This window comes from Scardinius erythrophthalmus (assembly GCF_964197995.2).
Source record: "Scardinius erythrophthalmus genome assembly, chromosome: 14".
NCBI lineage: Eukaryota > Metazoa > Chordata > Actinopteri > Cypriniformes > Leuciscidae > Scardinius > Scardinius erythrophthalmus.
The window spans coordinates 13,077,929-13,100,823 of NC_138234.1; the positions used below are offsets into that span (position 1 = coordinate 13,077,929).

The following is a 22,895-nucleotide window of genomic DNA, read 5'->3' on the forward strand; positions in this document are numbered from 1 at the left end:
GGAGCCTGAGATTGTGCGTGAGGTTGAGAGGTTCCGACTAGAGATAGTCGGGATCACCTCAACGCACGGCTTGGGCTCTGGAACCACACTCCTCGAGAGAGGATGGACTCTTCACCACTCTGGAGTTGCCCATGGTGAGAGGTGGCGGGCTGGTGTAGGTTTGCTTATAGACCCCCAGCTCAGCCGCCATGTGTTGGAGTTCACCCCGGTGAACGAGAGGGTCGTTTCCCTGCGCATTCGGGTCGGGGATAGGTCTCTCACTGTCGTGTGTGCCTACGGGCCAAACGGCAGTGCAGAGTACCCGGCCTTCTTTGGGTCTCTGGGAGGGGTGCTGGAAAGTGCTCCAACTGGGGACTCCTTCGTTCTACTGGGGGACTTCAATGCCCACGTGGGCAGTGGCAGTGACACCTGGAGTGGCGTGATTGGGAGGAACGGCCCCCCTGATCTGAACCCGAGCAGTGTTCAGTTATTGGACTTCTGTGCTAGTTACAGTTTGTCCATAACGAACACCATGTTCAAGCATAAGGGTGTCCATCAGTGCACGTGGCACCAGGACACCCTAGGCCGTAGGTCGATGACCGACTTTGTGGTCGTTTCATCTGACCTGCGGCCGTATGTCTTGGACACTCCAAGAGAGGGTAAAGAGAGGGGTGGAGCTGTCAACTGATCACCACCTGGTGGTGAGTTGGATCCGATGGCGGGGGAGGAAGCTGGACAGACTCGACAGACCCAAGCGTACTGTGAGGGTCTGCTGGGAACGTTTGACCGAGTCTCCTGTCAGAGAGATCTTCAACTACCACCTCCGGTGGAGCTTCGACCGGATCCCGAGGGAGGCTGGAGATATTGAGTCCGAGTGGACCATGTTCTCCACCTCCATTGTCGAAGCGGCCGCTCGGAGCTGTGGCCGTAAGGTCTCAGGTGCCTGTCGAGGCGGCAATCCCCGAACCTGGTGGTGGACACCGGAAGTAAGGGATGCCGTCAAGCTGAAGAAGGAGTCCTATCGGGCCTGGTTGGCTTGCGGGACTCCCGGTGCATTTTGGACTCCGGCAGGGCTGCCCTTTGTCGCCGGTTCTGTTCATAATTTTTATGGACAGAATTTCTAGGCGCAGCCAGGGGCCGGAGGGTGTCAGGTTTGGTGACAACACGATTTCGTCTCTGCTCTTTGCAGATGATGTTGTCGTGTTGGCCTCATCAAACCAGGACCTTCAGCATGCACTGGGACGGTTTGCAGCCGAGTGTGAAGCGGCTGGGATGAGAATCAACACCTCCAAATCCGAGGCCAGAAAAGGGTGACTTGGTGGAGAGTTCCTGCCTCAAGTGGAGGAGTTTAAGTATCTTGGGGTTTTGTTCACGAGTGAGGGAAGGATGGAACGGGAGATTGACAGACGGATCGGTGCAGCTTTTGCAGTAATGCGGTCGATGTACTGGTCTGTCATGGTGAAGAAAGAGCTGAGCCGCAAGGCGAAGCTCTCGATTTACCGGTCAATCTACGTTCCTATTCTCACCTATGGTCATGAGCTTTTGGTCATGACCGAAAGGACAAGATCCTAGATACAGGCGGCCGAAATGAGCTTTCTCCGCAGGGTGGCTGGGCGATCCCTTAGAGATAGGGTGAGAAGCTCGGTCACTCGGGTGGAGCTCAGAGTAGAGCAGCTGCTCCTCCACATCGAGAGGGGTCAGCTGAGGTGGCTCGGGCATCTGTTCCGGATGCCTCCTGGACACCTTCCCGGGAAGGTGTTCCGGGCGCGTCCCACTGGGAGGAGACCCCCGGGAAGACCTAGGACAGACTATGGAGACACTATGTCTCCCGGCTGGCCTGGGAACGCCTCTGTGTCCCCCCGGAAGAGCTGGAGGAAGTGTCTAGGGAGAGGGAAGTCTGGGCATCTCTGCTTAGACTGCTGCCCCTGCGACCCGGCCCCGGATAAGCGGAAGAAGATGGATGGATGGATGGATAGATCCCTCTTCATCATTCAAACTGAGAAACAATCCTGAAAGATTGCAATCATGTTACAAAGAAGCTTTAGATAACATCCAGGAGCTGAAGGCATTAGGGGATCTGCCTGAGTTTATAGTGGACATTAGTGGTGGTTGTCAGGATGTAGTTCAGCTGATGATTCAAAATCCTATGGTGTGGCACAAAAGCTGCAGAAATGCGATTGATAAACAAAAAGTTGAGAGAGCAAGAAAAAGAAAAAAGCATGAAGAGTCTGTGAGTCCAGTAAAAACATGGCGCATGAGTGACAAGTCCACCACACTCGCTTTACCCAGACCTTCAACATCATCATGTGAACCATTTGATAAACTGTGTCTCTTCTGTGGTGAAGTGGGCAAAAAAAAGGAACTGAGGAGGGCTGCCACCCTTGGCTTGGATAGAAAAGTGAAAGAATGTGCTCAGGTGGTGGGTGACAGGCATCTATTGGCTGAACTAGCTGCTGGTGACATGGTTGTTTATCATCGTCCATGCCTGACTAGGCTCTATAGAAAAGCAGAAACTGTTGGATGTGACTCAACTGAAAGTAATGCAACTCAGGTCATCAGAGCACATGTCCTCAATGAGTTGCTCGAATACATCGAGGACTATCGTTGCTCAGGGGAATCACTGGCAATGTCTGACTTGACAGCCCTCTATGACGAGCGCATTGCTGATCTTGGATTTCCAAACATCAAATGCAACACCACACGCCTTCGGAAGGATATTGAACGCCTGATTCCTGACATCCGATCAGTACAAATAAATCGTGTCTGGTCCATTGTATTTGATGATGACCTGAGCAAAGCTGTTGCTAACATGAAAAACAACACTTCTACCGATGTCTCCATCATCTTCAAAGCAGCCAAAATACTTCGGCAAGAGTATCTCCCCATGAAGCATGCTTTTACAGGTGCCTTCTCAACTTCCTGTGAAGCTGATTCTATCCCTCCCATGCTGAGATCGTTCTTACACATGCTTCTTGATGGATCAGGTATTGATCAGCCACCTCCTGGACCTGAGAAGTTCCAGGCTGCAACATCCATTGGGCAGCAAATAATTTTCAACTCTGTAAGATGCAGATCCAAGAAACATGGCAGTGTTCCTCGTCACATAAGAGAGAGGGAAACACCAGCTTCGCTATATCTGGCAATGAAACTACACCAGCAAAGTGGTAGTAGATATCTGGTGGAGGCCATGCATAAAAGAGGAATGTGTGTCATATGACCACTTGAAAACATTTAGCATAGATATAGCGAATTCAGTGATCAGTCACTAGGAGCAGATTGGTGTCGTGGTCCCACCTCAGGCAGTCCACTGAATAAAACGGCCGATTTTGTCAAATAGGGTGTCAAATTTCGTTCAACCTACCCTCCATTAGATGGCAGACATGTCATACTTCATCCGCGACTCAAAAAAACGTCATGCTTCTATACAAAATCTTCGAGCTAGAGTGCATTGAATCAGTGCGAACAAAAGCGGAGCTAGTGTGCGAGTGAGCCATTTTATCAGAGCAATATTGTCAACGTCAGCGAGTATTTGCATTAGATTATTATAATAATAATAATAATAATATCTAATGGCATCCATAAAGCTTACCCACAATGAAGTGTTGGGTCTTCTATTTGTGGACCCTGATTATGAAGGGGAATATCTGCCTGATTCTGAAAGTGAAAGTATAGCTCTACACCAAGCACAAACGGTGAATCCTTTGCCCAATTTAGATGGTCCTTTACCCAATGTCAGTGGTGGGAACAATGTTTCTCGGGGTCGGAGTGTTCATCGCGAAGTTAGCAGGCGTGTTAGTGTTGTGGGGAACGAGGCGGGAGATTTTTACTGTGTGTGCCTCTCCACAATCGTGGCGACAGTATTGTGGTGGAGACTTTGTTTGTCTAATGCCACTGGGTATGTTAGACGAGGTCGAAGTATTCATAGGACAGTTAGGGGGCAACGTGGAGGCAGGGTGGGGAGTCGCAATGACAATGACAGTAGTCCGAGCTGTCCACACTCGGCGCGTGTGCGAGGCAGATCTGGCCGCGCTGCTCCCAGCAGGAGCAGAGACGGTGTGACACTGGGCAGAGGGGCTATTATGCATAGTCTATCGCAAGCTGATGGGAATGCCGGCTTTTGAGTACTTGGCCAATGAGGATGATTTACTATATGTAGTAAATAGAAAATCTCTACAGCAAAAGGCCAACCGCTACTTGCATTCGGTTTGTTTCTACCATTTATTAGTAATGATTTACACAGTTTGTTTACTACTTACTATTTACCTGAGCATTCAATATTGTGCAATATAGCATACAGAAGGTGAGGGACATTTTGGGGGGAAAGAAGTGCTGCATTTGATCATTCTATCATTTAAACGTGACTTTTCATGAAAATTCTATAATCCAAGATGGCCGCCACCATAATGACGTCATAATATGCAAATTAGATGGGGAAATGTAATCCCTACATAAACTTTGGGTCATCCTTAATATTTCTCTAATTTACAGAAAGTCTCTATCTTTTATCACTTTTAAGATATAGCCTTTTGAAATTAAGATGTCAAAATCGAACATTTTAGGAAAAAACCTCCCACCTCCCACGAAACACTGTGTGTTTGGCATGTGTTTTTTAATAAAAAATTGCATACTTCACCTCCAATTGTCATGGTAAGGACAACATTATTGTTTTTTAGTCTTGGAACCTATTTTATTGGACTCCTTGACCCCAAAAATGTACACAGTGATACCAAATTTGTCATTATAGCTATAACAGAAGCAAAGATATGGGCCTCTCAAGTATGGTCGGCGGCCATTTTTAAAAAATGTGCGTATATAAGATATAAAATGTGATCTCACGTGTGTCTTAGGATAAATTTATTTCTATGGCCCTAAGGTACTTCCATACCAAAGGGGACCTTTGCATCATGACTTGAAGTCAAAAGTCACTTAACCTCCCTACTAAAGGTTCTAACAGCAAATCAAAACAGCACAATCACGCAAGACATCATTTTCTTTAATATCTGTTGTGCAGTAAATATAAGATATGTTCTGCAGTGCAGTTTAGATCAGTCCAGTTTGAAAACATTAAAAATTAAAAGGCATCGTTCTGTGTTTCTGTAAGGAGTGGCTTGCTCTCAAGAAAAGGTCAAAGGTTGAACCCCTGAAATGTTAAAGGTGAACATGTTGTGCGTCAGAGAGAGAGTTTAGAAAGTAAAGGTCACATTCATCCGTGTGTGTTAGAAAGAGATATCAATGTACAGAGACACACTGGACTGAGGATTCGATGTTAGCTTCATCCCCAGACATTTCAGATAGCAAACTCAAATCATTTCTAACTTGCTTACAGATGCAAGACACAAAATGTGAATGAAATATGTTTTTATGGCACTTCTTACATGAACACATATTAAATGAAATTCTTTGTGTTTTCCAGAAAAGAAGATTTTTTTTTTGAGGGCTCAAGCATTTAAGGCACTTTTTCATTATTGGCTGCAAAATTACAGAATAAGAAATGTTAAAAAATACTTTGCGAGAGTGTAGGACTTTAAAACAGGACAAACTTCCTTTACAATGCTTTTTACCCAAAATAAAATGTTATCTACTGATAATTTACAACATTTAGACACTCTTATGGAGTTATTGAAACACAACTAAAACAGCCATAATGGACATTTACATGTGTTCTGGATGATTCTGTAGGCAGGTGATGAACTCTTTGACCGGATGACTATGGAAACAGATCTGATAAACCGCATTAAACAAGGGAAACCTGTAGAGAAACAGAACATCAACAATAAAAAAGAGACAGAAATGCTTTCTAGCCTATACTGTGAAAAACGTAAGTATAGTTACTTTTCCACAAGGTTTTTGTGTTTGAGGATCCGATGAACTTCTGCTGCGGTTGCCGGACCTTGAAGTTTCTGGCCGTTCAGCATTTCCTTCTCAAGCTCCTCGATAGACTGACAACGAACAGAAAGATTTAATGATGCAAATGAACAGTAAGGTAACATTTAAACATGAGGATCAAACATACTTTTCCCGTTTTAGCGAACGCTTCTCCGATTTTGCGGTTACGTCCTCCGTAGCAGGTGGTGATGAGGTCGGCGACGCCACAGCTCTCCAGAAACGTGGCGGGAGAAACCGGACTGGCTGTGCAGAATAACCGAGCGAAGGCGATCATCTCCATCAAACCCAGGCGGATCACAGCAGCCTTGGTGTTGTCACCGAAGTTTAGACCGTCACAGAAACCAGCGCCCACAGCGACAATGTTCTACAATTAACACACATCACTAAAACAATAATTTCTTGACTTCAACACTTCAAATGCTCCAGGAACAGTTAGTGATGGCCAAATGAAGCGTTTCGAAGCATTATTGCTTTCTGATACAATTGTGTCGAAAATGGTTCATTACTCGAAGCTTCATTCAGATAGAAATTGCAGCACCATCTCCTGGTGAAGTAAATGTAATGCAACAAAGCTGACAACCATAACGCCCCGTTTATTACGTGTTTACCGAGGTGATCAAAGCTGAAACAGTGTTTGCTGTGAAACTCATTTATGTAGGTGAATTTTACAGATACTAATGAATTTCATGTGTTCACCTTGATAATAAAAGATTAAGCAGGATGTGTCTGTGTAATTATTTCTTTAGACAAGGACAGAAGATCAAAAAGTTTGAAACCATCACAGAAATTCTAATGGTTTATATTAAAATAGTAACCATTGGCTTTTTACCATTTAAACCACTACATAATTCTTTTTTGTAGTGTGTTCGGGACATATTCCATCAGGGCCGGAGTGGGGCCACTTTTCAGCCCTGGAGTTCATGCCCAAGACCGGCCCACTTTTTCCACGGTGGAATTCCAAATTAGCACTTTTTCCAATTTGGATAAATGAAGCAACAGTTCAGTTGTTACTATTGTGTAGTTGGTATTAATACCATAGTTCAACAAATAATGTAAAGGTTAAATAATAATTCACTTAGACTTTATAAGAAGCAATTGCGATTTTATATCACACAATTCAGACTATGCTATATCTCGCAATTCTGTATTTCTGACTTTAAAAAGAAGCAATTGCAACTTTATATCCCGCAGTTCTGACTTTATATCTTGCAATTTCTGACTATAAGAAGCAATCGACTTTAATTCACACAATGCTGACTTTATAACACGCAATTGCGACTTTATATCTCACAATTTTGACCATCTCGCAATGCTGACTTTATAACACGCAATTGCAACTTTATTTCAGGCAATTCTGACAGTTATATCTCGCAATTCTGACTTTATAAAACGCAATTGAGACTTAATATCACGCAATTCTGACCATCTCGCAATGCTGACTTTATAACACGCAATTGCAACTTTATTTCAGGCAATTCTGACTTTATAACACGCAATTGAGACTTTATTTCACGCAATTCTGATGTATTCCGAAATGTAAACTCGCAAGTGTGAGATAAAAAGTCGCAATTATCTTTTAAAACGTTTTATTCTGTGACGCAAACAAGCTTCCATACCTCCTGGCCTCTTCCTCCCAGCCATCCTCCCTGACGCGTACCGTTAAGGTAGGGCCGGCCAGGCGCGGTAGGCGCCGGCGATGCCGCGGCCCCGCGGCCGCAGTAGCCTACCTAAAACGTTTTGGAAAAGACTGGCTGTGGACCCAACCAACTCTATAGTAGGGGAGGGGAGAACTCCCTCACATGGTACAACCCATGCAGAGGCTGCGCGCTGCAGTGTCAGAAGGCGGAACGTGTAATGTTACTAACGTGACATTGAAATGTGAAACAAAGAACAAACAAAAAAAAAATCCTCGACCGGCCCAAAAGTGAAGCGGCCCACCGGGAATTCTCCCGATTCTCCCGATTACCCAATCCGGGCCTGTATTCCATTAGGATTTAATGCCCCCACCAATACAACCCAACACATAGAGACCCACAGAGACCACTACAATTCCCATTACAACCAATAAATTCCCATGAAAAAAATTAAATCCAATAGAATTTCTGTAATGGTTTCTATAGTTTTTTTTTTTTTTACCTTCACTTTTATAAGAAATACAGCCGTCAGGTTTCAAACCTGCCAACACTGGATTGGGCTGTCAAAGCAGCCATGTGGTTCACTACAGGAGTGAAGCAGTGTGTTTGCTTCAGACGTCATTTTCACGTGACTAGTGACGTAATGATACAAGCTCCGAAGCAGTGGTTCATTGCAAGGACCGTTCGAGTTTGAAGCAAGCTTCGGAGCGTCGGTGTCAGACGTAACATCACTAGGAACAGTAGTAGAAGGAATGGATGAACGTTTACCTTTAACGCTCCACAGATCTCCACAACATCAGCCTCCTCCACCACCGTCACACGGAAGTTTTGTGTTTGCATCAGTTCCTTCAGCAGCGGCCCGTGAACTTTGCTTTTACACCCTGAAAACAAGATTATTATTATTTATTTAAAAAAAGTGGCTGATTATATATACACTACAGTTATAGTACCATATTTGGCCACATTGTCCTTCTCTATCATTACCATAACACAATACGCTATCAGTTTAATCCTTAATGAATACAATTTTGTAAAAAAAAACAAAAAAAAAAACTTTTGAATGGTAGTGCATTTAGGACTCATGTTTAAGGACACAAACTGTTAAATGATGTTTGCAATGACATTAAAATTTTAGTTCCCTCGCAAAACCTTTGCGTTCCCCCGAGAAACTGTGTTCGCTCACAAAACCTTTAAGTTCGTCCGAGAAACTTTGCGTTCGCTCGCAAAAACCTTTGCGTCCCCTTGCAAAACCTTTGTGTTCCTCTGAAAACTTTGCATTCGCTCACAAAACCTTTGCGTTCCCCTCTCAACACCTTTGTGTTCAGTTTCAAAACCTCTGTTCCCCGAGAAATTGTGCGTTCCCTCGCAAAAACCTTTGTGTTCCTCCGAAAACTTTGCGTTCCTTCGCAAAACCTTTATGTTCCTTTGCAAAATCTTTGTGTTCCCCCAAGAAAAATTGAATTCCCTCGCAATACCTTTGCGTTCCCCCGAGAAACTGTGTTCGCTCACAAAACCTTTGAGTTCGTCCGAGAAACTTTGCGTTCGCTCGCAAAAACCTTCGTGTTCCTCTGAAAACTTTGCATTCGCTCACAAAACCTTTGCGTCCCCTTGCAAAACCTTTGTGTTCCTCCGAGAAACTTTGCGTTCCCTCTCAACACCTTTGTGTTCAGTTTCAAAACCTCTGTTCCCCGAGAGATTGTGCGTTCCCTCGCGAAAACCTTTGTGTTCCTCCGAAAACTTTGCGTTCCTTCGCAAAACCTTTATGTTCCTTTGCAAAATCTTTGTGTTCCCCCAAGAAAATTTTTAATTCCCTCGCAATACCTTTGCATTCCCCCGAGAAACTGTTCGCTCACAAAACCTTTGAGTTCGTCCGAGAAACTTTAGGTTCGCTCGCAAAAACCTTCGTGTTCCTCTGAGAAATTGTGCGTTCCCTTGCAAAAACCTTCGTGTTCCTACGAAAACTTGCAAAATCTTTGTGTTCCCCCGAGAAAAATTTAATTCCCTCACAATACCTTTGCGTTCCCCCGAGAAACTGTTCGCTCACAAAACCTTTGAGTTCGTCCGAGAAACTTTGCGTTCGCTCGCAAAAACCTTTGAGTTCGTCCGAGAAACTTTAGGTTCGCTCGCAAAACCTTTGAGTTCCTCCGAGAAATTGTGCATTCCCTTGCAAAAACCTTCGTGTTCCTACAAAAACTTTGCGTTCGCTCACAAAACCTTTGTGTCCCCTTGCAAAACCTTTGTGTTCCTCTGAGAAACTTTGCATTCCCTCTCAAAACCTTTGTGTTCAGTATCAAAACCTCTGTTCCCCGAGAAACTTTGCATTCGCTCGCAAAACATTTGTGTTCCTCCAAGAAACTTTGTGTTCCCTCTAAAAACCTTTTTGTTCAGTTTCAAAACCTCTGTTCCCCGAGAAACTGTGTGTTCTCTCGCAAAAACCTTTGTGTTCCTCCAAGAAACTTTGTGTTCCCTCTAAAAATCTTTTTGTTCAGTTTCAAAACCTCTGTTCCTCCGAAAACTTTGCGTTCACTCACAAAACCTTTGCGTCCCCTCGCAAGACCTTTGTGTTCCCCCGAGAAACTTTGCATTCACTTGCAAAACCTTTGTGTTCCCCCAAGAAATGTTTGTGTTCTTTTCAAGTAAACACAAAGTTTCTCGGGGGAATGCAAAACATTTGCGAGAGAACTCAATTTTTCCTCCCATCTACTTTTCCTCCCATTTATTCTCCCCATCTATTTGTCCATTTCGGGGCTCATTCATATTATATACAACATTTGAATATTAAATAATCAAGAAAAAAAAAATACATATATTATTAACAGCGTAAGAGCTACAGTCAATGTTTCCATTTCTGTGTACTTACCGATGGTAGTTTCACAGAATTTCTCGTCAGCGACCTCATTGGCCAGATTGGCTCCCATCAGCACGGTCATGGTGATGCCTAGTTTTTCACTAATGACATCAGAGATCAGTTTCAGCCCGTCAGGACCCTCATCCACACCCTTACGAAACACACACAGTGATATAGCTGTGCTGTAGGTCCACATACAAACTCAAAGTAAACTTCATAGAGTAAGAAATGCATATAAGAAAACTCACCTTTATGAGGGACATTCCCACAGCGTCTGTCTTGATGTGACCCTTGATGGTCTCACAGACTCGGGCCACAAACTGGTGTGGAATGACAAAGATGAGGATATCTGCGCCCTTGACTGCATCCAACAGCTCTGGAACCGCCACCTGAAGAATTTATCACTGGGTTTATTCAACTTTTCTTCATCAAAGACTACTTTTGTGCTCGATTTTTTCCATTATTTTTCAAGTTTGTTGTTTATTTCATATCTTAACTTCTAATGCAGCTTCACTGTATAATTGGCAAATTTCCAGAGAAGTCATTGTTGTAATGTAAATGGCAATAATGGCAGAGTTCAAGGATTTTGAAGACGCTTTGCTTCTCACCACATTGGGTGGCAGCTTGTGTCCGGGCAGGTATTTGACATTCTCATGTTCGGTGTTGATGATTTCGGTAAGTTTGCGTCCGTTGATCACCTCCTCAAACACCCACATGTTCACCGTACTGTCAAACGTGTTGTATTTTGCTGCATTGGCGCCTACTATCTTGGCAATGGCAGAACCCCTGAGGAAATGAAAGACCTTTGCTTTAACATTATAGATAAACTGTAATGGATAAGCTAGCGCTCAGTACTGATGCTGGATCTGTAATTACAGCTGCATGTCTACTGAGGGCTTCATTAACAGAAGAATTACTGTAACACATTCTCTAAAACCACAGAACAGCTCTTAATTTTGTTGCAACAGGTGTCAGGTGCTGAAGTAGGCTAAACATTATTGTATTTACCATTGGTTTTTGGAAACTACTATTATAGTAATACCATAGCATTAACATTTTTTATTTGTGGCTGCAATAGTTAAAAAATAAAAAAACTAGCACTGGAAGCATGAAATCATGCAATTAAGATACTATTTATGGATAATAATAATCCCGTGCATATCTTATTATAGCTTTGCATCAGTATCTGCAAGGCCAACAGGCTGAAGTTTATGGGTCAGAAACATAAAACTGCTGCCTTTTCTTTTGCTTTACTGGACGCCGGGTCAATCATTACTCAGCAAATATTGCCTCAGCAACTACAGCAAGCCAAACAATACACATTGTGGATATTATACAATAAATACATTATAGCCTATATGAAACTATATATTATTATAGCCTACTATATAATATAATTCTCGAAATCTAAATTCCAACATAACCTCTCTGCTAATAATATTACGTTAAGCGTTCCTGGTTTACACTTGATATACGCTGAGGGAAGCCCTGTAACATACCGCATTTAATAAACTTCCTAAAATAGAAATAAAAACAGGCTGCTTACAAACATACTTCAGCTAAAAACACCCCCAGGAGGTTTTCATTATTACTGTAAAACACGAAACGGCAATAGGCAGTGTAAAACAATCACGCAGTGTAAATGTCACGCACCAGTTGCCAGAGCCGATAATGCAGAGTTTCTTGGCCGCCATTCTGCGCGTCTGCCCCGGCTGGACTGGCTGAAGGACTTCGGTGTGTTTGAGAGCCGCTGAAGGACCGGAGCGAATCCTGTGGGCGCGCTTTTAAATAGCCCGTGAACGCGCCTCACTCCCCTTAACGCGCATTGGCTCATTTCTTCTCATACATCAAGGCAGGACTGACCACTGACCAAAAGATCCGATGATTTATTATTATTATAAACTATTATCAATCGTATTGGTTGGGAATTTCGCAGGTTTTTAAATGAGGTTAAGGTTAAAACCTGGATAAGACTTGAAACTGCAAAGGTTAAGCTAATTATCTATTACACAAGAAACGTGTTAACAGCGTTTGTAAACATTTTCGTAATCTCAAGACTCGGTTAAATACGTGACGTCGCACAAAACAGACACTCGCGATCGAGACTCTTGAGGCAACATTTCGACGAGACGCAAGTAGGCATATTATCATTAATGCCTGCTGTATTTTATAATCAAAATAGAAATGTTTCCTTTTAAAGACTATATTGGACATGTTTGTGGTGAAATGTTTCAGAAATTTAAGATTTAGGGGCGCCAAAAGTTCCTCAGTGGATATTAGCAATTGCTAAAAGTTTGACTATAACATCGACAGATGAAATTTACACATCATTTTAGTAATTGGTTTACTTTAGTTGAATGACATCACAATTTTTTAATTCAAAAGGTCTTTAGGGTACCAAAAGACAAAGCTCCAACATTATAAATCATATTTGATTTCGTATATTGCATCACCTCAGGAAAAAGATTGAGTGCAGCGAATTACACTTGACACTGATGTTAGCATCAATAAGAGATAATCTTTATTATAACACATATGGCTAATAGAGAAATACAACATTTGGTCCATTAAAGAAAATAACGAAAAACAAGATTGTAAAGATATAAAATCAAAGCAAATGCATGACTTTAGGAAAAACAACAAAATAGTTAAAACTTAAACTACAAAAAAAATGTTAAAGTCTTTAGCACTTGACTTCTAAACGCTTTGAATTACTTGAGTGGAAGAACCCATGGCCTATTTGCAGCGCATCTATGAAATAAAACACTTGACAGTTTTCCCAGACATGTTAATGTGGGTTGCCATGGCCAGTTAGTACTTGCATTGGCAGGTTTTTCATGTTCTTTCAGACTGACAAGTCGACTATAGTGATACAAATGAATCAAAATCAACCATTAAACCATAAAGGCAATTGTCCAAATATATTAATACATATCACAGAGAGGTTGGAGTGGAAGTACTTTACAGTTCAGGACGAAGCTTGTGACCGAAAGATCTATAATCATACAGGTCAATCAGCAGTACATCTAATCTTGTGAATCTAAAACGACTATTAAACAGATGAGTTCTGAAAAAGTCTTAATTACTGAGCATTGCAGAAAACGTTAATCAGTGAGCCTTCAACGCCAACGGACATGTTCAAGGAACTTCCTCCGAATAATTCACAAAGCTGAGGTACTAAACTACATCATTATCCGTCATCTATGCTTAACTAGACTAGATCTTCATTAAGTTCATATTATGAGAACATTAAAATAATCAAAGACAATATCGATAAGTTTGAAAATAACTAACACCGACCCCTCCAAAAAGTAACTTGTTGATTTACTAATAAGGACAACGGAAAATGGGCTCAAACATTAGCATGTCTAAGAGCATCCGCATGACTTCTGTTTGGAACTAAGTTAATTAATAAAAAATATCCAACAAAGTCTGTCAGTTTGGTCAGAAAACTACATTTTCCAAAATGACAGCATTTCAAATCAGGTAAAAGCAACGGTGACAGCACAATTTCAAGGGGTGTTAGTTCAGAGTCACAACAAAAATAATGTCATTTCTGTATGAGGGGTCATTCCTGGGCAGCTACAGCAGGACAGCACAAGATAAACTGTAATATAACTGTAGTGATCAGCATCTGCAGTACAGAGCAGCAGGAAATTCACTACCCAGAAATCCCTCCGGTCCTGTGTCGTAGCAGCCGGAAGCTTGCTTATGTGTTTCGAATGCCAAGAGCCTGTTCCAGCTCCTGTCTCCTTTGCTGAACCTGAGAGAATGAGAATATGTGAGAAATGTTAATAAAAGGAGAGTGATGTTTCATGTAACCTTTGAGATTTCAAACAATATTTCACAGAGGGTAAATAAGAAAACTGCATTGTAAAGCGTCACCTTTGAATAGAAATAGCGGCACACGGCCTCCTGAGCCCAAGGCTGGAAGTAGAACTCGGCTCTCCTCTCCTCCTCCGGGTTTCCTACCACATCCGTCATCGTCTGCAAGGACACAGGATTCAGACATCAGCAGAATGAGATGCAGCGGTTACTGATTAATGACTTTTGTCTGGAGCAACCGACTTTCAGAAACTTGTCGCAATATTCAATCCCAAGGAAATACATGCAACTGCCTTCCAACAGACTGATAAATTGTGTTGAGCAAATGGATCCAAGCTTTATTTTCCCTAGCCTTTTAGAAATTCAGCATCCCATACAATTGCCTCTGAAACACCTTCCCAACCCCCAAAGTCATTACAAGTCCAGTCAGTCCACTAACCAACACTGAGCTGAGCAAACATACAGATGGAGAAAGACCACAGATCAGGACGAAGGTTAAACAACCTCTTCCGACTAGCAAATTTAGCAATTATGAACCCTGCAGGATGTATGAAATAAATTGGAACTTCCAACTTCACATGTCCACAAAAGCATGGTATTATCATACTACCAGGACCAAAAAAGTATGGTAATATGAAGCACACAGTATTTGTTCTCACCTTCAAGTCTCTGCACTGCGACTGGAGCCAGTCATTGATGAAGCCCTGCGGGTCTCGTGCGAAGCTCAACATGAACTCCCTTTGAGTCTTCAGCTGGTTAATGGTTTCAATGGTCTCATGGATCTGAGGGAACAAGCAAACATGTGTGAGGGATCATATTTAACATTTTAATTAAACAACAGTTCTGCTTCACTACTTTGGATGTGTAGTCTAATGTGAACTTTGTTATTGAACGGCAGTATAAGAGCAATCACACTCAGTCTTGCCTAACATTGAGGTTTTATTGTAGTCTGATCTTTCATCAACACAAAATGTCACAGAACACAAAGTTCATCCAGTGACTGTGAAGGACAGAGATTTAGACTGTTGCAAACTGACTGGTGAGCAAACTGGGTCAAAGGGGAACAACAACAACAAAAAAAAAAAAAGGCCAAATGTATGTGCGAAAGTTCACAGCACAATTTAGTCAAACCCGATAAGAAATCAAAGCTTATAAAAACTAGTGGTTACCAATATGGTTTTTCCCAATGCCTGATACCTGTATTTATAGAGCAAGATGACCAATATCATTCCAATATATAACGCAAATGAACAAAATCAACATTAAAACTCTTTACATAAATGTTGGGCTGTATAAACTTCCAAAGAGGAAATTAAAGGAAGTGAACTTTCACTCACAGCGAATTTATCTTACTGACTGAACCAATTCACAATCGCTCAAGCTGAAAACCATGATTACATCAAGCATGGAGTAACCGTGGCAACAATGTAACCACGGTGAGTCCGGTTGCTGTCCCTGAAGTGGATACTAGACTACTAAAGACTCGGCAAACAGAGAAGGATATTAAAATTAAACATGACAGAGCTGATGGAAACCAGGACCGTTTTTCCTGGACCACTCCCTGTCTTTTATCCGCAACATAACCGCTCGAAAACATTCAGACCTGCGTGTTGCCAAGAGTCACTTTGATATGCAGCGGACAAGCACAGGATGTGCCACAAAGCAACAGCGCTGATCTTCAGAGTGAACGAGAACAGAAGCGGTCTCCCCTGTGCCGAACACTTTGAGGAATGTTTATCCAACCAGAACAAAGACCTAACTTTGGAGGCTTTCGGCCACATGCGAAACTTTTGTACCTTGTTGTCGAGGCCTGCGATCTCCTGCTGACTGGCAGTGGACAGCAGGAAAGAATTCATCTGGGTCTTCAGGGTGTCGTCCACCTCCACATCTATATCGTAGCACGCTGTCTTCTTCTGGTCGTTGGGATCCACACTGAGACACAAAAGGATGTTCAGACGTTGCATCACAGATGATGAAGAAGCCATGATTTTGAGTAACATAACATTGCCGGCTGTTACCTTATGACGTGGTTGATGATGATTGGCTCGGGGGGCATCAGTAGTGCATGCAGCCGCTGAGGGATCTCAGAGAACTTCATCCTCTGGGTTTCAAAGATCTGAAAATGAGGAGAACCAGCAATTATCGGGTTTCAAAGATCTAGAACGAGGAGAAATTACAACTATTGGGTTTCAAAGATGTAGAACAAAAACAACCAGCAATAAATGGGTTTAAAAGATCTAGAACGAAGAGAACTAACAATTACTGGGTCTCAAAGATCTAGGACAGGGTTCACCAATCTTGGTCCTGCAGGGCCGCTGTCCTGCAGAGTTTAGCTCCAACCAACTCCAACACACCTGTTTGAAAGTTTCTAGTATGCCTAGTGAGACCTTGATTAGCTGGTTCAGGTGTTTAATTGGGGTTGGAGCTAAACTCTGCTGGACAGCGGCCCTCCAGGACCGAGATTGGTGAACCTTGATCTAGGAGGAGGAGAACCAACTATTAAAACTATTTCAATAACCATTCTAAAGATCTAGACCGAGAAAATGTCAACTATCTAGGAGGAGAACCAACAATTACCGGGTTCAAAGATCTAGAATGAGAAGAACTGACAGTCATTCTTTAGAAACTGTTCGAAAGCCATCAGGATCAGAAATTCATCTTTCTTTCGAAAAGATATTTAATAACGGACAAATGTGACAATAAAAAGGTAATCCTCTACGTTTAAAAGAACTAGAAGAACCAACAATTATTCCTTAAAATAGATTTGAAGCATCAGGATTGCTGATACTATACTGGTTAGATGCATTTATACAACTTAATCCAATCAAACGCATATAGAACAAAAAATACTTAAGTTCCACTGCAAACAACTAGCTTTTATACAACTTGCAGTCATACAAAATTTACATGCATCTTCAACTAACTATTTCGAGCTTTCCATTGGCTCAGATGGTCAATTTTCCTAAGTGGGCATTTCCAGTATAAGACTACATTCAGCAACTCACATGATGTTACTGTCATCAAATTTCCCATGATTACATTGTTAAAAGCATCAAAAGACAAACTCCGCAGCCTTTATTACCTGCTGGAGGTATTTGTCACAGTTGATGAACTCTCGTTCATGAGGGTCCTGGAGTTTGTGGGTCTTCACGTACTGCCACAGAGCCTGAATGATCACGGGTCGGGTCTGAGTGTGGATCCCCAGCAACCGGGCCAGCCTGGGGTCCAACTTAAACTGAGGGGGCTTGAAAGAGATTGATTTGTCCCATTAGTCACATTCACTCAAAATACTACTGAATGAAAAGGAAATCTAAAGAAATTATCATCCTGTAGAGACATTTATCAATGTGGGGTGGCACCACCTGCTGGTGGTTTCTCAGGATCAACACGGGTTTGGAATAGCATACTTAGTACACAGTATATGTTTGTCATCACCTGGTAGTCCAGCATGAGCAGTACAGTACAGCGGACCCCAACATCTCCGGGCCTCTTCACCTGAAATCCGTCGGTCTCCTGAGTTGTGGCTGTTCGGTGCCACTGAAATCAAGACAAAGACACATCAATACCTGACAATTGGCACAAAAGTGACAACAAATAGGATCTAGTGGTAAGTACTACAGTTGAGAAATGCACTATTCTGCCTCTCACCTCCACCAAATGATTGTCAGGTCCATATAAGTCTTTATCCAACTCGATCACTAAAGACTTGAAAAAAGAAGAAAACTTCCTCTTCTGCTTGGTGGCTTCATACTTTGACACAGCAGTCTGAGGAGGAGAAATAAAAATTAAGAGTTTTCAGAAATAACCTTGTTGTACTTCTACAATGTCAATAAAGAGCCTCGCTTACGTCTTCAAGAAGTCGTCCCTCCACACGCAGCTCCCAAGATGCAACGGTACCCTCGCCGTCCTCTGCATCCGGTTTGGCAGGATTGAAGGTGTTGGAGATAAATATCCGTAGTTTTCTTTTTTGCTGCACAGAACAAACAGATGTTGAGTGACACCTTTCAATAAAAAGTAGTTCAAGCACATAAATGATGAAATCACAGCTGCATTTTTTGTTCTTCTAAAGGAGTCAAATGACCTAAATATATCCAGAACAACGGTGGTAAATAATCTGCATGTACCTTGATGGGTCTCTTGAGAGCTTCTTGAATATCGAGTCGTTTGCGCATGATGGTCTGATCAAGCTTCCTCTCAAACGCCAGCAGGTCCATGTATGCCTGAGACTCAGGAACAAGTTCTCTGATCTAAAATCAAGCCAAATAGAAAATCAACATGATCTAAAACAGCTTTTTAAACCACATTGGGCTGTTTTTATCACAATCAGCCACATCTTTAGTTATTTTTAGCTCATTTCTTATTGAGGCAAAGGTTTTTTTTCTTATTTGCATGGGTAGAAAAAGTAAACAGAAAAAAAAAAAAAAAGCCAAATGAGTTTTGCAAAAAACCTGGTGTTTATCAAGCACTTGTACTGCACAAATTATGCCACTAGTTTTACATCTTGAATGGTTTAAGACCATTCAGACTTATTAGATGAGTTAAAAATAACAGATTTCATGGCTACTTACTCTTTGAGGTAGGATTTTATCTGCCATTTTCTTCTTCTTGGCACTAGAATGAAAAAACAGCACCATTAGGAGGAGCAATGTGTCCAATTAAGCACTTCAAGTGATTTCAGTTACTTACTAACAAATTCATTAGGTTTAATCAATCAAATTGAGGTGTTAACTGGACTTACTGTTGGTTGCGATTCTGTTGCTGGACCTGCTGGATCTGATTTGGCGCCGGTCGCTTGCGGGACGGGTCCATGACTGGCATGCCGGGGCGGGACACAGGACTGGCCCCGTAACCTGGAGGCCCCATGGAGGGTCCCTGAGGGGTCATACGGCTGGCTGGAGGCATTCCTGGTCTCTGCAGATGTAGGAATGAAGGACAGTTATCCGAATGGGCGAAGACCATGAAATGCTATTTCAATGTAATTTCATTTGAATGTTAAACAAGTGGATTTTGTATTGGGGTAACAACGGGAAACCCCTATGTGAAAATGCAGCATTTCTCATGTGTTCTCTCAGACGGTTTACCTCTTGTTGTAAATGTCAAGAGCGGAACACTGGAGTTTATTTATGCTGGAAAAGGGCACTTAAAAGTGCACAAGCTGTCGAGTCCATTTTAGGACAATTTATCAAGTGCAAATTAAAATGCTCATATCATTCCTCTGCAGTGTGTTTATTCCTTTAACCCTTTATGGGACTGCTTTGCCGTATGGCAACAATTAATTTATACTAATTTCCTTGTTATTCAGAAAAACATACAACATATTGCACCATGGGAATTAAAAGGCAGGCCTTAAGGTAGCCAACGATGTGCTGTTTTTAAGTCACATGACATTTGAATGTCCTCTTTCCCACCGTCACCCTCATCACCTGTTGAAGTGCTCCAAAAATTGCTTTATTAACCTCATTTCTAAACATCTCATCTCAAGGGGGATTTTTATAGCATCTTTGATAAGAAAATTGAGAAAATATTAATGTTTCCATATGGCAACGCTGTACCACAGTGGAATTGCAGTAATGTATGTCCCCATTGGGATTTTTTATAGATTGTAGCATCAACAATATGATTGCAGTTAATTATTTATTATAGTAAAGTTGTATTTACATATAAATAAATTAATTTCTTCTTTTCAGAAAACGAATACAGCATGAGAGTGAGGATGAGTTAGCCAAATTATTGGGAATGATAGGAATTAAATGATAGGAATCTACTTATTTTTGGTTTGCATGAGTTCCAAGTATATAAATCTATACATTTCTAAAATAAATGTGCATTTAGACAGGAAAAAAAAAATATATATATATATATTTTTTTTAAAGAAAAACAACTTTTTTGACCATTTTCCATTGTGGAACAGCGTTGCCATATGGCAATGTTTCCCAAATAACCCCCCAAAAATCTTTTTTGATTTGTATGATTGAAGCAATTTCATGTAATAGAAACTTGTTTGATAAAAGATTTCATGGTTAGAACATATGGCATACCATAGAGGGTTAAGTGAATCAATAAACAACCTTGAATCTCAACTCAAACATGTGGAGAATGTATATTGCAAAAAAATTAATTGTGGGAAAAAATGAGAAAAATAGCCTATGTTTTTCTCCAAAGTATTCAAGGTTTTACTGAAGGACGTACACAAAGAAGAAAAACAGCAAAACAAAACCTTCCATCCTTGAATGCAAGACGCAGTCAGCACAAATTCTCCACATATTTCAAACTAATTGTAAAACTGGCGATCCTTTGTAATTCATGAACAACACAATACCATTTTAGTGGGCCAAAAAGTAGCTTTAGTCAAAATAAAGCAAAATTAGTCAAAGAAGTGTCAATAATCACCATACTCTTTATACAGATGGTCAGTGAAGCTTAAGATGCTCTTAGGAACACGTCAAATCATGCTGAGAACATGTTCATTCTCAAATTCATGTTCTTTTTTCAATGAAACTATTTACTTGGAGTTAGGCTTGTTCACCCAAATATTTCACCCTGAAGCCATCCTAGGTGTGTATGACTTTCTTCTTTCAGCCACAACAAAATCGGTGAAAAATATCCTGGCTCTTACGAGCTTTATTAAGGGAGTTAATAGTATACCTTCATTTTGAAGCCCAAAAAAGCACATCCATCCATCTTAGAAGTGAGCCTTAGGGATTCATTTTATGGATAAATGTGTTTTTTGGGGGCTTCAAAATTAAGGGTAAGTTATCATTCCCTCCCATTATAAAGCTTATATTATAAAATATAATTATGATTGTGTACGACTGAAAGAATAAAGTCAAAGGCTACACATAGGATAGCTTGAGGTTAAGTTAAGTAAGGGATAATTTAACATTTTTGGTGAACTACCGGTATCCCTTTAAATTTGTTGATATATATATATATATATAAATGAATGTATTCAGCTGGAAAAACGCAAAACAGAAGCATTTTCAGGGGTCGTCTCATGCACACAACATACACAATATATAATGTATATTAACATCAACATAAACACACTGGCCATCAATGCAGCGAAACCCATCTGGATGATGCTCTTGTAGGCCCCACCAACACACAAACCCCTGTGTTTATGCGGAGACTCTCCTTCATCATCAAAATTAAATGATGAGAGCTTTTCTTTTTGTACATTTGAAGTTAAAATTACAAAAATAATCTCATCTGGTTTATTAATCAGAAGCATACGAAGTTTGATGCTTTGCAGTGACCTATCACAGCGCGCGCGCGCAAATCAATACAAAATATTCTGATTTGCACACTTTTAATTAATTTCAAAAGATTCAGAATGTTTGGTGCATTGAAAAAACACACGAATCCGGCATGCAAACATTAAAACAAAACCCCTCCGTTTAGGTTTGGCTGCTTCTTTGTTCTCCTCGCGCCTTACCGGGTATCCGGGCATCGGGGATCGATACATATGGTTCTGCGGGCCGCCGGGTCCCATCCGTCCTGAGGGCGTTCCGGGACCCATACCGGGCCCTGCACCGGCTACTGGTGGCCCGGGTCCTAATGGGGCTCCGCCGCCTCCGGGTGTCGCAGGCTGAAAACCACTACGCGCCGCCATCTTCTCCGCGAGCCGCAAACAGACAAGAGCACCACCGGTGTGAAATAAACGAGTATCGCGAGAGTTCAAGAGCACCAACGATGAGCATTGACGGAGTCTCGCGAGATGTGAGGAGATCCCGCCTTCTCACTGACGACATCTGAAGAATGTTATCTGATCAATATTTCTATTAAAGAAGATGATCATAAAAATGTATTTCATTTATAATATGATTGTTTATTAATAATAAACATCTTATATTTTATGGATATAGCAGTTAACAGCTAGGAAAGGCTTTAATGTTGACTTATATGGTTTTGTTAAAGAATTAAATGGTTTAATAATAGTAAAAATGGTAGTAACCATGTTTTTTGGCGGATTGATTATCACTTGTATAACAACAGTTTTAGTTAGTTTAGCAAAACCCCGTTCATTTGTGGTTACCATGGTCTTACGATAACCATGTTTTCGCTTTTTGTAGTAAAACCATGGTTAGTTTTCGTAATGGAAGTAGGCTCCAAAAACATTGACTCCTGGGTTGTCAGTAATTAAAAACATTTAGCCTACAAACTTTACACAACAAAAATGAATAATACAAAAGTGAGCATTTGGCCCAAATGGATGTGTATAAATTCACATTATATCCAAAAGAGGGAGACAAACACCCATAAATAAGGCTTACGCGAGCTTACAACAACTCTGATATCAAAATAAAGCATGAACATCATTTTCTTATTACTTGGTTACTTGGTCAACCTCATGCATTTTGGTTGTTATAAATAAAAACACAACATAAAAACAAAAGAGATATAGAGAATTACGAGAAAGGGTCAAAGGTCGCCATCTATGCGGTGACATGAATGAAACATCACACTCTGAATAGTTAAAATGGCTTCTGTCCACTTCAGTGGGCATCAGAATAAGATTAGATCCAGGTAGAAGTCGAGCATCTCTCTCTTGAAGTCCTTCATTTTGACATTTTGGGCTTTCATCCTAATGCACAGATTTATACACACACAAAGTGGTTCATAAGCTCTCACTGCGGTTGATTAAAAGGGCCGAGCAGCTTCCTGTAAGTCACACACCATTGGTCACACACACACACACACACACACACACACTCTGATGATAT

The 22,895-nt window shown here is 41.4% G+C and overlaps 2 protein-coding genes across 2 annotated transcripts; both read right to left on the reverse strand.

Annotated features, from left to right (window-relative positions):
* Positions 1-5,322: 5,322 nt before the first annotated feature.
* Positions 5,323-12,207, reverse strand: gpd1b (glycerol-3-phosphate dehydrogenase 1b). Its single transcript, XM_081384068.1, has 8 exons — positions 12,001-12,207; positions 10,956-11,133; positions 10,596-10,736; positions 10,360-10,498; positions 8,268-8,380; positions 5,993-6,229; positions 5,812-5,918; positions 5,323-5,728 (listed from the first exon to the last, which is right to left on the reverse strand). The coding sequence occupies exons 1-8, from the start codon at positions 12,039-12,041 to the stop codon at positions 5,632-5,634; spliced, it is 1,053 nt and encodes a 350-aa protein (XP_081240194.1). The 5' UTR covers positions 12,042-12,207; the 3' UTR covers positions 5,323-5,631.
* A 638-nt stretch (positions 12,208-12,845) lies between these two features.
* On the reverse strand, positions 12,846-21,820 carry smarcd1 (SWI/SNF related BAF chromatin remodeling complex subunit D1). Its single transcript, XM_081384056.1, has 13 exons — positions 21,608-21,820; positions 18,911-19,083; positions 18,741-18,783; positions 18,297-18,419; positions 18,020-18,142; positions 17,821-17,937; positions 17,608-17,709; positions 17,255-17,416; positions 16,191-16,288; positions 15,969-16,104; positions 14,832-14,954; positions 14,233-14,334; positions 12,846-14,110 (listed from the first exon to the last, which is right to left on the reverse strand). Exons 1-13 carry the CDS (start codon positions 21,782-21,784, stop codon positions 14,057-14,059), a joined length of 1,533 nt encoding a protein of 510 aa, XP_081240182.1. The 5' UTR covers positions 21,785-21,820; the 3' UTR covers positions 12,846-14,056.
* Between the last annotated feature and the right edge of the window lie 1,075 nt (positions 21,821-22,895).

What these genes read in the sequence shown, in the direction of transcription:
- smarcd1 (XM_081384056.1), bottom strand. Translation starts at nt 21,784, where the DNA reads ATGGCGGCGCGTAGTGGTTTTCAGCCTGCGACACCCGGAGGCGGCGGA. An exon ending in TGCTCATGCTGGACTACCAG is followed by an intron (nt 17,417 to 17,607) that starts GTGATGACAAAC and finishes ATCTCTTTCAAG; the next exon opens with CCCCCTCAGTTTAAGTTGGA. An exon ending in GTGACAAATACCTCCAGCAG is followed by an intron (nt 16,289 to 17,254) that starts GTAATAAAGGCT and finishes CCTCATTTTCAG; the next exon opens with ATCTTTGAAACCCAGAGGAT.
- gpd1b (XM_081384068.1), bottom strand. Translation starts at nt 12,041, where the DNA reads ATGGCGGCCAAGAAACTCTGCATTATCGGCTCTGGCAACTG. An exon ending in ATTATCGGCTCTGGCAACTG is followed by an intron (nt 11,134 to 12,000) that starts GTGCGTGACATT and finishes TCATTTCCTCAG; the next exon opens with GGGTTCTGCCATTGCCAAGA. An exon ending in ATTCTGTGAAACTACCATCG is followed by an intron (nt 8,381 to 10,359) that starts GTAAGTACACAG and finishes TCTTGTTTTCAG; the next exon opens with GGTGTAAAAGCAAAGTTCAC.